Source organism: Pangasianodon hypophthalmus, chromosome 2 (genome assembly GCF_027358585.1).
Source record: "Pangasianodon hypophthalmus isolate fPanHyp1 chromosome 2, fPanHyp1.pri, whole genome shotgun sequence".
Lineage (NCBI taxonomy): Eukaryota > Metazoa > Chordata > Actinopteri > Siluriformes > Pangasiidae > Pangasianodon > Pangasianodon hypophthalmus.
The window spans coordinates 9,887,399-9,900,840 of record NC_069711.1 but is presented as its reverse complement, the minus strand read 5'-3'; the positions used below and the strand labels follow the sequence as shown (position 1 = coordinate 9,900,840).

The following is a 13,442-nucleotide window of genomic DNA, read 5'->3' as shown; positions in this document are numbered from 1 at the left end:
AAATTTTCCAAAAATATCTTCTGGGATGTTTTTTTTTTTCTTAAAAGATTAGTGATTATTTAGTTATCTGCCGCACCTGATGCAACCCATCAAGAGCCACAAGGCCTAAACATTTAAAGAAACCAAAGGGATTTCCTGATCAATGATTTGTTGTTAAGACCATTAAAAGCTTAATTTAGCTTTTATTTATTTATTTATTTATTTTGCCCAGGAGTGTGTGTGTGTGTGTGTGTGTGTGTGTATAAAACACAATATAAAACAATAATGGAAAAAAATCAATAGACAAATTACATAATGAAAAACTATAACTTTCAGCTGTAACTATTCACTGTTTAATTTAATATTCTCATCTCAATAAACTAATTAGTTTTTCGTTTCATGTAAAAATATCAACTTGATTATTTATTTCCAGTTTTATCTGTTTAGTCAATGTGCATCATATTTATAATAGATTCATTAACTGATTACTAATTAATAATTAATATATATATATATATATATATATATATATATATATATATATGTGTGTGTGTGTGTGTGTGTGTGTGTGTGTGTGTGTATATGTATGAGAGAGAGAGAGAGAGAGAGAGAGATGTATGTATGTATGTATGTATAACAACAACCCAGGGATGAAGCTGCGTGAATGTGGTTGAGAAACAGTTCAGAGGAGTTTCTTTTAAAACAGGAAGTCGTCGTGCTCTTTGAACAGCTCGCGCTCTTTGCGTGCTCTCAATCACATCAGCGCGTCAGAGATGCAGCTTTATGTCTGTTAGTCACTTCACTTGCGAAAGGATATACTATCTGTGATTCTGTAGGCTATCCATTGCGGAACTTTTACTCTCTTTTCTTTATTTCCGTTATAGTTGCGTTTAGGAACATTTCAACTAGTTTAGCTGGTTAAAAAAAGGACGAAAACTTTTCCCCAATGAATAGTGATTGTGAAAACAGTGCTGTGGGGTTCGCGGCTGGAAGCGGCCAGGACGAGCTGGACTTTCCCTTTCCTCTGTTTCTTTACGGACAAACTGGAAATGACATTCCACACGATGACCAAGGTCAGTAAACGCACTTATTTCACTTACTGTTTACAAGAAGCAACCAGACAGTGCATCAGGGGCTTTAGATCAGGCAGCTGGTTTTGTTGTTCACTATATTTGTGTTTGTGTTCTACAGACTTACAGTGTAATCTGTTTTACTTCATTTTACTCTATTATATTTATTATATCAGAATTATCAAGCACTGATATAATAAATATAATAATAAAATTATCAAGGTCCTGTTTTTTATATTGATTATTTATGCTCAGAGTGCAAATATTGGTCAATTTAGAATTTAACCATAAAGACACAAAAACAACAGCAACACTAAACTGGTCTGAAATATACAGAATTATTTGTTTATTACTGGAAGATATAGTGAGGGACTTATCATTTTCAATGCCATAAAACTGAACAGAGCATGTGCTCAGTTTCGACTTTAAAATGGCGCCATCAAAGTGTGCCTTCTTCACCTCATTAAAAAAATGACCTGGATTGTTTTCCTCTTCTTTGTCTCTGTTTTGCAACAATAACCCATTTCATTTCCATGTTGCTCAGCAGATGAGCTTGATGCTCTGTCACACCTCGATGCTAATCCACCCTCGTCCAATTCTCATCAGGCCCATGCTCCATATAGCGATCTGTCCATCCATCAGCCTTCCTATAATCCTCCACCTTCTGAGGACCTCCTCACCTGTCATCACCCTGATCTGCGAGATCTTCTCAGTCACTCACTCTCATCCCAGGCTAGCCCTCGCATTGAGATTACCTGCTCAGAGCTACACCACCAGCACCGTGAGCATGTCCAAACAGCACCAGTGGATATCAGTCGGCGTCTAGCTGTGCCTCCGTATCAGAACCTGCTCTACAGGGAGAACCTGAGTCCGGCAAGCAGCACTTCCTCCAGCTGGCACTCGGAGGTGTATTCACCCCAGCCATCACCCTGTGTTTCTCCCAGTGCTTCAGGAGGTGGAGGTTTAGCTGCAATGACCGTGGCTGAGTTGTGCCCAAGGCTCCAGGCCATCCATGCATCCGGTTCTCCCCGTACTTCTCCAGATACATCCCCACGCACCAGCATCACAGAGGAGACTTTCCTGAACTGCAGGCCTTCATCTGCCTCCTCCTCACGGCCAGGTTCGCGCTCCACTTCTCCTCAGGGAAAACGCACTTATGAGCAATACCAGAACCCTGCCCTGGTTGTCCCACGCTCCCGAAGCCCCTCTCCTCATGCAGTCCGAGAGGAGTTTATCGAGCCTTGTAGACCAACAGCTAACCCTGATGAATTTGTAGACAGCCTCAACAGACACCTGGCTAAACCAGTGCCCACAAAGATTGGACGGCCTAATCAGGAGTACATGCTCTACAGCCAAACAGAGCATGCTGTGTTCCATGAAGTGAAGAGGGAACCCGTAATGGAACCGATATATGTCATGCCATCCATCGGTTGGTCCAATCCGATGCCCACAGCCATGTGCAGGTAAATTAACCAATTACCAGAGTGTGTAATGGCCTTTTTTAACATGGCCTTTTTTAACATCCCACTGAAACAGTTAGAAAACTTCAAACCCGCAGAATGTTATTGCACTGTTTCCTGTTACTATAGCATGATATCTGAGATACGCAAATTTGACAGGTTCTGTGTGTTGGTTCTTAGCATGTCATTGGCATCCCTGCCTGCTCTGGAGTGGACGCTTCCCAGCAGCACAGAGCAGTACGAGCTGAGAATAGAGATTCAGCCCAGACAGCACCACAGAGCCCACTATGAGACTGAAGGAAGCAGAGGAGCAGTTAAAGCAGTATCAGGAGGACATCCTGTGGTTCAGGTACAGAGAGAGTGTGTTTTGTGTGTGGGAGTGAGCTTGACCTATATACGTAGGTGTGCGTGTGGGAGTTCAGAGTGGGAGTGAAAGAATTCTAGAAAAATTAAAAGTGTGAGACTCAGGGATGAGAGAGTCAAGATCTATGAGATGATGCAACTTGTTAGCTAGACAGCAAAGAAAGGGAGAGTGTTATCTTTCTCTTGTTGCTCACATTTATGGAAATGAAGCTGTATTTTTTTCCTGTACTATAACAGAGCGCTCTCTGTTTCCTTTCCCATACAACATTCTCTCAGTTCACCATCACTTTATCCACAGAGTAATTTGTTCAATAAAATGGATTTAGCAGTTATACCTTTACAGTTCAGTAGTTTGTATGTGTATACATAGGTAGAGTGTGAAGTCATGTGTTCTTAACACGTGCTAAACACTTTCATTCATACTGGAATCACTGTTTCCTGCAAATGAAGTTAATTCTGTTGTCACGTCCCTCCATTAGTGTAGTCCATTACATTTTTCTACAAAGTCAATTAATAGGAAATGTCCACCTAGAAAGGCTTTTTCCCTCCAAATTTATATATATATATATATATATATATATATATATATATATATATATATATATATATATATATATACTTTTTAGTAAACAGTTGATTAATTATTAATTAATAATCAGTTAATGAATGTGTTATAAATATGATGCACATTGACTAAACGCATAAAGCTGTAGATAAATAATCAACAAGTTGATATTTATACATGACACCAACAACTAATTAGTTTATTGAGATGAGAGTATTAAATTAAACAGTGAATAGTTGCAATTAAAGATTATAATTTTTCATTACGTGATGATTGCATCATCATTTGTCTATTGCTTTATTGTTTTACTGTACTAGGAGGATAGACCAAAACTGTGGTCAGTAATTCTAAATATTGTTACAGTGGCTGTTATTGGTAAAAGCTAGCTGAAGTTACATAAGTTACCGAATCATATTATCATTGCTATTATCACACTGAAACTACAAAGTATGAAAATGTCTGAGCTGCTCAGAGAAGGAACGGATCGTCTTAAAAGTCCAGAGTGAAGAACACTAACATGAGCGTGCTGAATACATAATCAAAGAGTATGGATGCGGCATAGCGCGCATTTTTGGATCAAATATCAAGTAATTCAACGATTAGTACCAGATACTAATCTACAGTACTCTTAAAAGTTTTCCTGTTTACATAAGGAATAGAATATTGCTTAGAATATTGATTTCCAGAATAAGAATTAGTACGTATAGCCATCAAAGTTTATATTTGAAAGCTATTTCCTTAGTTTTAAATGAAATGTAAGTTTCTAGGCTACACTACAGGGCTTTTCAGAACCCATACCTCATGAACGAGGAGAGGAATATCTTATCATGCACCATTATTTACTACTTATTGTTTAATTTTCTTCTGTTCAGTATCACAAAGTCTACATATTAAATCTCACTATAAAATAAACACAGGGCATTGATATTTTCTTTTTAATGTAAGGAAATGTGAGGCTCAGAAATATTAATACTTCAGTCTGAATTCAAACATATGAGTTTTAGTTTTTGAAATGTGTTCTTAGAGCACAAATTGACTAGTTTCCAAATGGTTTCAAAAACACATTTCAGTAACTATTTGCAAGATGGCACAGCAGATAGCAACAGTCATCCTAAGAGTGTGTGCGACTAAACAATAAGGAAATTACTCATTCAGATACACGTTAGCACTAGACAGCTGGCTGAAGCAAGTTAGACATTATTATTATTATTATTATTATTATTATTATTATTATCATCACAATGTGTCTTATTCATTATCTAGACTCACCAATGACATTATGGGTAATGAGAAGCTGGAACCTCAGCCAGCCTTGACCAGTGACAGCTTCTGTATCGATCAATGAATTGACAGCAGATCAGCTCTCATCCCCTGGTGCAGTGAATAAATCAGTATTACAAAAAGCAATAGACAAAGCAAGTGACAAATGAAAAATGCAATAAACAATAGCTTTGTTATTGCCTTATAAAATAACTTTAAATGTTACCAGTTTTATTAATCATTTAATTCATTAATTTTAGTTTAACTTAAAAATATCAATTAACTATCTATCAATAGATAGATATTGATAACTATCTATCATCATTAATTAACTATCTATCAATTAACAAATAACTATCTCTAACATTTCATACATTGATTTGTACACTTATTAATTGATTAATTAGTTGACAGCTGCTTTGTAATCAACCAGTCGATTATCTGAACTGCAAAGTATAACATTTACCCAAATTTTTGTGGGCGCAGTTGCACGGGTACAGTGGGCGAGAAGCTCTGGCACTGCAGGTCTTCATTGGAACAGCTGACGAGAGAGCCGTGAGGCCACATGCCTTTTACCAGGTCCACCGTATCACTGGCAAAACCGTCACCACCAGCAGCCATGAGAGAATGGTGGATGGAACCAAGGTTCTGGAACTGCCACTGGAACCCAAAGACAACATGCAGGCAGTGTGAGAAAACCGGCTAATTTTAAAAATAAATTATGTTCAAATGTATTTTCCAAATTTTGATGATATTTTGCTAAAATGGCATTTTTGGATGTTTTTGGAGGAAAAAAAAGATTTATTACAGGGAGAAAGTGTTATGCTTGGATTAATCTTGACTGGCAAACCCATATCATTTGAGTGTCAGATCACTGCTTCATGTAGTATTTAATCTGATAAACTGTTTATAATAAGCATTTTAAAAATCTTATTATAATTTGCAGTCTAAATAAACATCATCCTGTTACAGATACTTTATCCCTCAGTATTGTTTGTATGTATGTGTAACCTGTGTTTCACTCTTAGTGTGGACTGTGCTGGGATACTGAAGCTGAAGAATGCTGATATTGAGCTGCGGAAAGGTGAGACAGATGTGGGACGGAAGAACACACGGGTGCGGCTGGTCTTTCGTGTCCATGTGCCTCAGCCCAGAGGCCAGTGGCTTTCTCTCCAAGTGGCCTCACATCCCATCGAATGCTGTAAGTACTTAAACCATAGTTTAATCTGCTGGAACAATAACAGGGCCCACTTTTATCTTATGACATTCTTTTGACTAATTTGACTTGAAGAAAATTAGAGGAGCTGTTTGTAATTTTAGAGCCCTCTGCTGCTTGAGAAGTGAATTGAAATAGCAATATAAACTTTGACAGATTTTTTTTCCCCCCTCTAACAACCCTGATCACTTCACTGAGTTGCCTGTAAAGTGAAAGGGACAAAACAGCTCTGTTTGGGCCAGAAAAATAGAGAAACTAGTGTATCTCAGTTTTTCTATGGTATCACTGAAATTATATGCTTATTACAGGTCCTGAAAACCATTGAAAGATTACAAACTGCACCTTTAATAAGTGTAGATCCAACAAATCCAACAAAACATGTATTGTAAAAATGCTGTTATTTCAGTAGGCTATAACATAAAAGTTATATATTTTTCATTTATCCAATAAATATAAATATAGCTATTCAATTAATGAGTCCTGTTTAAGCTTATTGTGGACTTTATTTGATTTTATTTCTCCGGGGCACTTGATTCAATTCACTACTTAATTGTTTGTTATCATGATTTGATTCACCGTAGGAAGAGAGGAATAGGAAGAACAAATCACACATGCTGGATTGTATAGTGTCCTATTAATTGTCCTTAATATGAAAATTTGTGCAAATATTTATTATGGAAGCTGAACCAATGCATAGCTTTATGTTGAAAAAAAAAAAACTCTTTTCGTATTGTTTCACTTTAGATACCAAGTGATTCAAAAACAGTGATAAAAAACAAGTGATTCATTTTGATCAAGACAGATCATAATGATGACGTAGTTGACAGCCTGGTTTTTATGGTTACAAGTGTTTTTTTTTTTCTACCATTGTAGCTCAGAGATCTGCCCATGAACTTCCAGCCGTGGAGAGGCAGGATTTGGACCACTGCTCGGTGCTGGGCAGACTGCAGATGATCCTGACTGGTCAAAACTTCACCTCTGAGTCCAGGGTGCTATTCACTGAGAAGACCCAAGGTATGTATTTTGGTTAACAAGACAAATCCTCAATACTCATAAGTGATTAGTCATACCAGCATTGTTTAAATATTTCAGCCTCCAGGGCACTGTACTCTGCTGGCCGGTAACATTAGCATGTGATTTGTTTTGGAGGTGTATTGACTTGGTTTGCATATGAGGAGCCAGTCTGTGAGTTTGCATTGTACACTGTAGTCTGGTCCGGTCAGCACAGTTCTGTGCATCAGAGTAAGAACGGGAAATAGATAACAAGCTTGCAAAGCAGCAGCATGCACACGCACACCACAAGTCAGCTTGTCAGTGTTTATACAGAAAGTTCAGTTCCCACACACTGTAATTAATGCATCCATGCATTTAGATCTTCCAAATGTAACCACTATCTTTTAGTAGATTTTTATTTGAGTTATTGATCAAACAAGTTGTAAAAGTCTCTAATTCCTCTTGCACTGAAACTTTCAAAAACAGTCCTAGGCAGTTCTTTACTAATAGCAAGTTTAGACTTTTTTTTGGTAAGTTTAGACTTTGATATACTTTGGTGTTAATTTCTCTCAAATTGTGAACTACTACTAATTTTGTTTTATATTCCTCAGCATATAAAAAGTGATTACATACTCTTTTGGTAAATCATATAAATAATAGGAATGTACACCACATTACAAAACAGCAGGCCAGCTGTTATTTCAGACCACAAATACAGTGTGAGACAGTGTAAAGAACCTTACTGACACATTGTAAACACGCCATGAAGTTTGTAACTTATTGGTAAATGTAGAGATATTTTCCATTGAGGTGTGCAGTGTGGAGCTAGCGGATGTGGTTAAGCTTTGCAGCGATATCATCTACAAGCAGAGTCTTCTCTTTCCTTTCCTGTACTCAGAGTGCGTAGGCAGCTCAACAGAGGTGTGAGGGGAGGGCGTGCTTCACATACTGAACTTGAAAGGGACTCGCTGCTTACTTATCTGTGCACCAGAGTCATGGAAAGGATGCAGTAGGAGTTGAGTTTGTTGTGGTGCTGAAAAAAAAAATCAACTACTGAACATGTTTCTTGGTGTGAAAGATGTTCAAGAAAAGTGATGTGGTTAGTACTGGAGAAGAAACAATGGAAAAATTACAATAAAGTGTTCGGTTTAGTGAGTCATGTGTAGAAAATACGCTGTTGCTCTAAATTACAAAGCATTTTCTAAAGCTTTGATTATTTCTTATTACAGATGGCTTGGAGGTATGGGAGATGGAGGCTACAGTCAACAGAGAAAAAAGTCAATCAGTAAGTATTTAGGCATCGTGTGGTGAAATGAATAACATACAGCCTGATTTTTTTGGCTGTATAACCATTCTTGAAGCTGAATGGATATTGTGTCCCTCACAGAACATGCTGTATGTGGAAATTCCTCCATATCGAGACCACAACATCTACCACCCAGCCAAAGTCAACTTCTATGTGTTGAACGGGAAGAGGAAGCGTAGTCAGCCACAACACTTCACCTACATGCCTCTCCCAGGTGCCTGCTTTTCTCTATGGCCCAGTGTCCTCAAAACTCAACACAGAGCATATAGTAGCAAAAAAGCTATTCAGTTCAGTAAAAAAACAATATTTGCTATGTTTGGGGAAAACAGCAATAAGCATTCCAGTTATCATGGAATTGGTTGTGGCAGGTATATTCTTGGAATTTTCTTGAACATCCGTGCTGTGGTATACTGTGTGTGTAAACATAATTTTAAATGACACTGCTAAGTCATGTTTGCACTAGCATGGGGACATGACCTGATGATTGCTGTGCAATTATAAAAAGCTTTAATCATAAAAAGGGGTGGGGTTAGAAGAAATGCATTACCAAGATGTGAGGTTAGTTGTGCTGCTCTAGTCAAGTCTGATCTGCTCATCCCAGTGTGCTGTGGTGCAACACAGTGCCATTTTACTGATAATATCCAATCAGATTTTAGTGGTAGAAATAGCTGACACAACAAATTTTCTGTCTTCTCTTGCATTTGTGAGTTTTCGCTTATGTGTGTAGAGCATAGAGTTTACATACATTATTATATTCATTACAGATATTTTATTGATTTTCTAATAAATATACAATGTTTCATGCATATTTTACCAGCCTAAATTCTGCATTAACATGTAGTAGCCACATATGGTAGAGTTGTTTGTTACAGATAAACTAATTCACTAAGCTGTATTTTAATAATTGGGTGAAGTCTCCTGTTTATGTTGAAGTGGGGGGTATAGTGAGTAGAATGGTTGTAAGAATGGTGACAAGGCTTTAGATGGCCTCAAGAAAATAGTGGTTTCCCTTGTGTCCGGTTAAGAGGCTGTTTCAAGAAAACAAAGTTGGTACCACTTTGTGGCAGATTTTGATGCCCCTGTTCTGCCATTCAGCCCATGTCAGTATACTTTATGTGTGTTCATTCTGGCCACGAAACTAGCAACAGGTTGATAACGTGTGCTTGGGCTTATGCACAGTGAAATTAACAATACCCCTTTACTGTACAGCTACTTTTACTCTTCTTTCTGCACCAATCATAGCCCCTGGAGTTTAATTTTTCTATTCAAAGGTGTAGTGTTCCGATTATTATTTAAGTAGCATTTAATACGTATCACTAACAATCACTTATTAGTACAGCTCTCGTTTTTGAAGCTTTTTCAACCGCATTTCTTCCAGTTCCACTGATAAAGGCTGAGCCAGTGGATGAGTATCAGTATGGACAGCTTGGCTGCAGTGTCTCCCAGGTCTTAGGTGTCTCTTCACAATCATACCATCACACTGCCCAGCTCCCTACCAGCTGCTGTGCTATACCATGCCAGGTTTCTCAGAGAGCCAGCAGCCCTACCCTGTACCCTCCAGCCTCTGAGTACCAGCTCCATCAGCATTCAGCCCTCTACCAGAGCCAGGTGGAGGCCCTCAGCAGCAGCCCTGGCCACTACCAGCCTCCCCTGGATCACCCTGCACCTGGAGTGCAACCCATCTGCTCAGGTCAGGCACCTGCCGTAGGGCCAAATCCAGGCTCTCATCTCAAACCCAGCAATTACCAGCACATCATAGCTGGGCACAGCTACCAGGCTGGTGTCTCTGTGTTTCCAGGCCTGGATGCAGCCAATCAGAGAAGCTTTGGTCAGAGAGCAGCTCCTCCAGTGCAGAGCTACAACCAGCAGCAGCCTGTGGAGCATCAGAGAACAAGCAGCCCTGTAAGAGTGAAGCAGGAGAATCTGGACCAAGCTTACCTGGATGATGGTGAGGAGGTTAATTTAGTTATTTTGACACTTGTACTTATGGTGGTTGTAGTGTAAAGGCAGGAATAAACTTCAGAAATTAAAGTTGTATTCCAATAATAAAAAGGTTATGAGGTTTAACTCCCAGAATGTTACTGATGGACCTCAAATTGTGAATAGGTTAATTTGGTAAATATGGTAACATGGCAAATGGATAGTCGTTGTATCAGGTAATGTAACTCCATCCTTGGTGTGTTACACAAGAAAAAAATATTTATTTATTATTATCTTTTTAAAAAAATTCTGTAACCCATACACTACAAAGCTACAAAAAGATACCATGATAAAGACTTTTACTGCACAGAGTCACATGGCAATATTGCTGTAGCAGTTGATGGCTTGCTTATTGCTTCTTTCAATAGTAGGTCCTATAGCTTAATGTATATCAGAGTGTGCAATGTGGCTCCCTTCACAGCCTGCACCATGTAGGTCAGTGCTTTAAATAGTTACTGCTAAAGCTAGTTCAGTATTTTGTTCTGTCAGTATAATGATCAGAGCAGGCATGAAAGGACTATTGATTTTACAGGGGAAAAAATTAGCAAACCCCTAGTGAAAAAAGGACATTTTTTCATTGTTTTTGTGCCTAATGGGTTACTATGGTCCACTGTTACACTATCACCATGTTTAGATGTATAGACATGGCAATTTAATATGATATCCAAGATTATTTGCTTATTTTGAAAAGGTTAGGTGAAAAGTTATTAACCAGCATGAGTATGGTGAGTAATTATTGGTATTATATTTAGCATTTCGTGTAAGGAAGTCGCACAGTCTTTTACCGGCTGTCGTGGGTGTGGAAGTGTCTGCATTTGCCCTTCTATTTAAGGCCCAGTGGTACCTGTTACAGCCAGCTCTTGTTCTAATTTTAGACTAAAGAGGTAGAAAAATTTCCAATTTTAGCCCACTAAGTGGGCAGAAAACAAAGCAAAGCACAGCAAAGCCTCAGGTGGTTGCAGGATGATGACTGTGACTCAGTGCTGCTCCCTGCTGAAGGATTATTATCAGTTGTAAAACCTGTGTATCACAGTGAAGCTAGAATTTTCATTTTCTCTAAGCAACAGTGTGTGGAAGCCAGCATTGCATCATGTTGAATATTTCCTTTCCAGACATCCACATGTTATTTTTTCTCTTATGTTTTCTCAGTGAATGAAGTGATCAGAAAAGATCTGACTGTTCATCCCAGTGATCAGTGACAGCCGTAACTTCTGGACAACTCATCAGCCTCCACGTCTGCACAGATTCTTTATGTCATATCAGAGTGTTTTTAAAGGGGTGGTGATAGTTGTTAATTATAATAATGACTGCAGATTGCATATTACTGATAATCACACAACTAGTAAGGAGTCAGGAAAAACACATTACCTTTAATTTCAAATTATTGCTAACAAAAATATTTTGTCTTGGAACCCACATGCAAGTTAGCATCTACAACCAGTTTTGAATTTAGGGATCATTTGGGAGAATCCACTAGCTGCCTTAGCTAACGCAGACAAAAGCCAGTGAATAAAGGCTTCTAATAGGAAACCAAATATCTGACCATCATTACAATCGCAAACCTGAATTACTTGTTCAACAGAAATTTGTCAGATGAGCTTTCTTCTTATTTACTGTTGCATAGTGACAGGCAGATGTACATGTTTGAGAGTGCTAGCTCAAACAAGAACTGTCCTAGAGAAGAACATGATTAGAAACTAGTAGGAAAACATGAAGGTCTTCCCAAAGTAAGTAGTGTCAGTGACTAAAGTATATGATTTGTAGCAGGTACATTCAACAAACAATAACGTTATAGCTCTAGACCTAAATACAACAAGGCAAAAGCTAAAGTTAATGTTAGCCAAGCAGATACAGTAGTGTTAGCTAGCTATTTTACCTCAGTTTGACTTCTCATTTGTCTCGAGGCTGAGAGAATCGACAACTTGTCCTTTTAGTCTGGAATATAGGTGGAATTGCAGATTTCAGAATTTTGCATGGTGGATATCCCAGCTTTAACTCAGCTTTTTAGATTCAGTCTTTCAGTCTGTTGAAGTCCTTGCTACATAATTTTTCTCTGCCATGTTAACTATTCCTATAGCTGCTACCAACTTTTTTGCAAAGTTCTTTTTGTAGATAGTTGTGGAAAACAGCACCTTTAGTTCTCAGGTATGCTGCACTCTGCTAGTATTGAAATTAAATGAACAGTATGAGGTACAAGCACTATATGACTAATGCTAGCTACCAGTCAGGATCAGGTACTTGTCATGAGATTTCCTGTTGATTGTATGTCATGTATGTGTAATGCATCTTGGGGGTAGACAGAAAATTGATGGACATAAAAGAGACAGTGATACAAAATTGAGGTGCAATACCATGCTACAGAATACTACAAAACATGACAAATAATATGTTAACCACCAGTTTTATACCAGAATGATCTTTTAGTTAACAGTTATTTTCAATGATTATGTCATTCAGTTTTAATGGACTTGTCTAAGATAAAGTACAACTATGAAATATCAGTCAGTTAAAAAAAATTTTACCCTGATATTTTATTTCACAGATGTTATTTCACAATGCTTAGAATGAGTGTCCATTTTATGAATATGTATTTATGATTGTACATTGAATACAAATAAAATTCTCTGTATTGTACAAATACTACTTCTCATTAATGTATTGACTAATTCATTAACAATAACAATAGGAGTGTACGTCCAACTAATTGTCTCCAAGGTAGAACTGTACTCAGAATAAATTTCGATTAGCGGTTCTTCTGTGCCACTTGCAGGATTTCCTAGTGGTTTATGAAGCTGACTGAACACACCTCTCTCTCGGTTTTACTTAAAAGTTCATTTACATTTTTAACCATACAAAGAACTCCCTTGAGGAATCTCCTTTCTAAGAATGAAGGTCAAAGCAAATATTCAAACATTAAAACCATTCGTTCCAAAGCAATTGCAAGTATGATAACATTATGGTCAATATTAGACAAGACACTGATCACATTTTTACTAGGTATAATGCACTTCCCATTTAAATAAGCAAATCATCTCAAGTAAATTCACATCCTAGCTAAAAGACAGCCAGTGGTCTGTGGAGTGAGCAAGTAAGTCACAGGCAGAGGAGAGGAAGTAAATTTATACCAGCCGTCGAGTGTTTTGTTCCCGAACTATCCACTATCAACACGTTTGGTCCAAGATGATGTTACTTATAGGCTTACTTTTTTTTAGTTATTGAAGTTTGGATTAACCCCATTCAATTCAAGTGA

At 37.9% G+C, this 13,442-nt stretch overlaps 1 protein-coding gene across 2 annotated transcripts; it reads left to right on the top strand.

Annotated features, from left to right (window-relative positions):
• Window positions 1-626: 626 nt before the first annotated feature.
• On the top strand, window positions 627-12,824 carry LOC113530316 (nuclear factor of activated T-cells, cytoplasmic 2). Of its 2 annotated transcripts, none has more exons than XM_026920191.3 (10): window positions 627-1,052; window positions 1,594-2,512; window positions 2,690-2,858; window positions 5,184-5,386; window positions 5,726-5,898; window positions 6,787-6,927; window positions 8,136-8,191; window positions 8,294-8,426; window positions 9,591-10,160; window positions 11,342-12,824. In XM_026920191.3, the coding sequence occupies exons 1-10, from the start codon at window positions 926-928 to the stop codon at window positions 11,389-11,391; spliced, it is 2,541 nt and encodes an 846-aa protein (XP_026775992.1). In that variant the 5' UTR covers window positions 627-925; the 3' UTR covers window positions 11,392-12,824. The 2 variants fall into 2 exon arrangements, with proteins under 2 accessions (XP_026775992.1, XP_026776001.1); XM_026920200.3 differs by having other exon boundaries at window positions 628-1,052; window positions 1,597-2,512.
• Window positions 12,825-13,442: the final 618 nt, after the last annotated feature.

Coding starts and splice junctions, on each gene's coding strand:
- LOC113530316 (XM_026920191.3), top strand. CDS start 926: ATGAATAGTGATTGTGAAAACAGTGCTGTGGGGTTCGCGGCTGGAAGC. Junction 6,928..8,135: donor ATTCACTGAGAAGACCCAAG/GTATGTATTTTG, acceptor TTCTTATTACAG/ATGGCTTGGAGGTATGGGAG. Junction 8,192..8,293: donor ACAGAGAAAAAAGTCAATCA/GTAAGTATTTAG, acceptor TGTCCCTCACAG/AACATGCTGTATGTGGAAAT.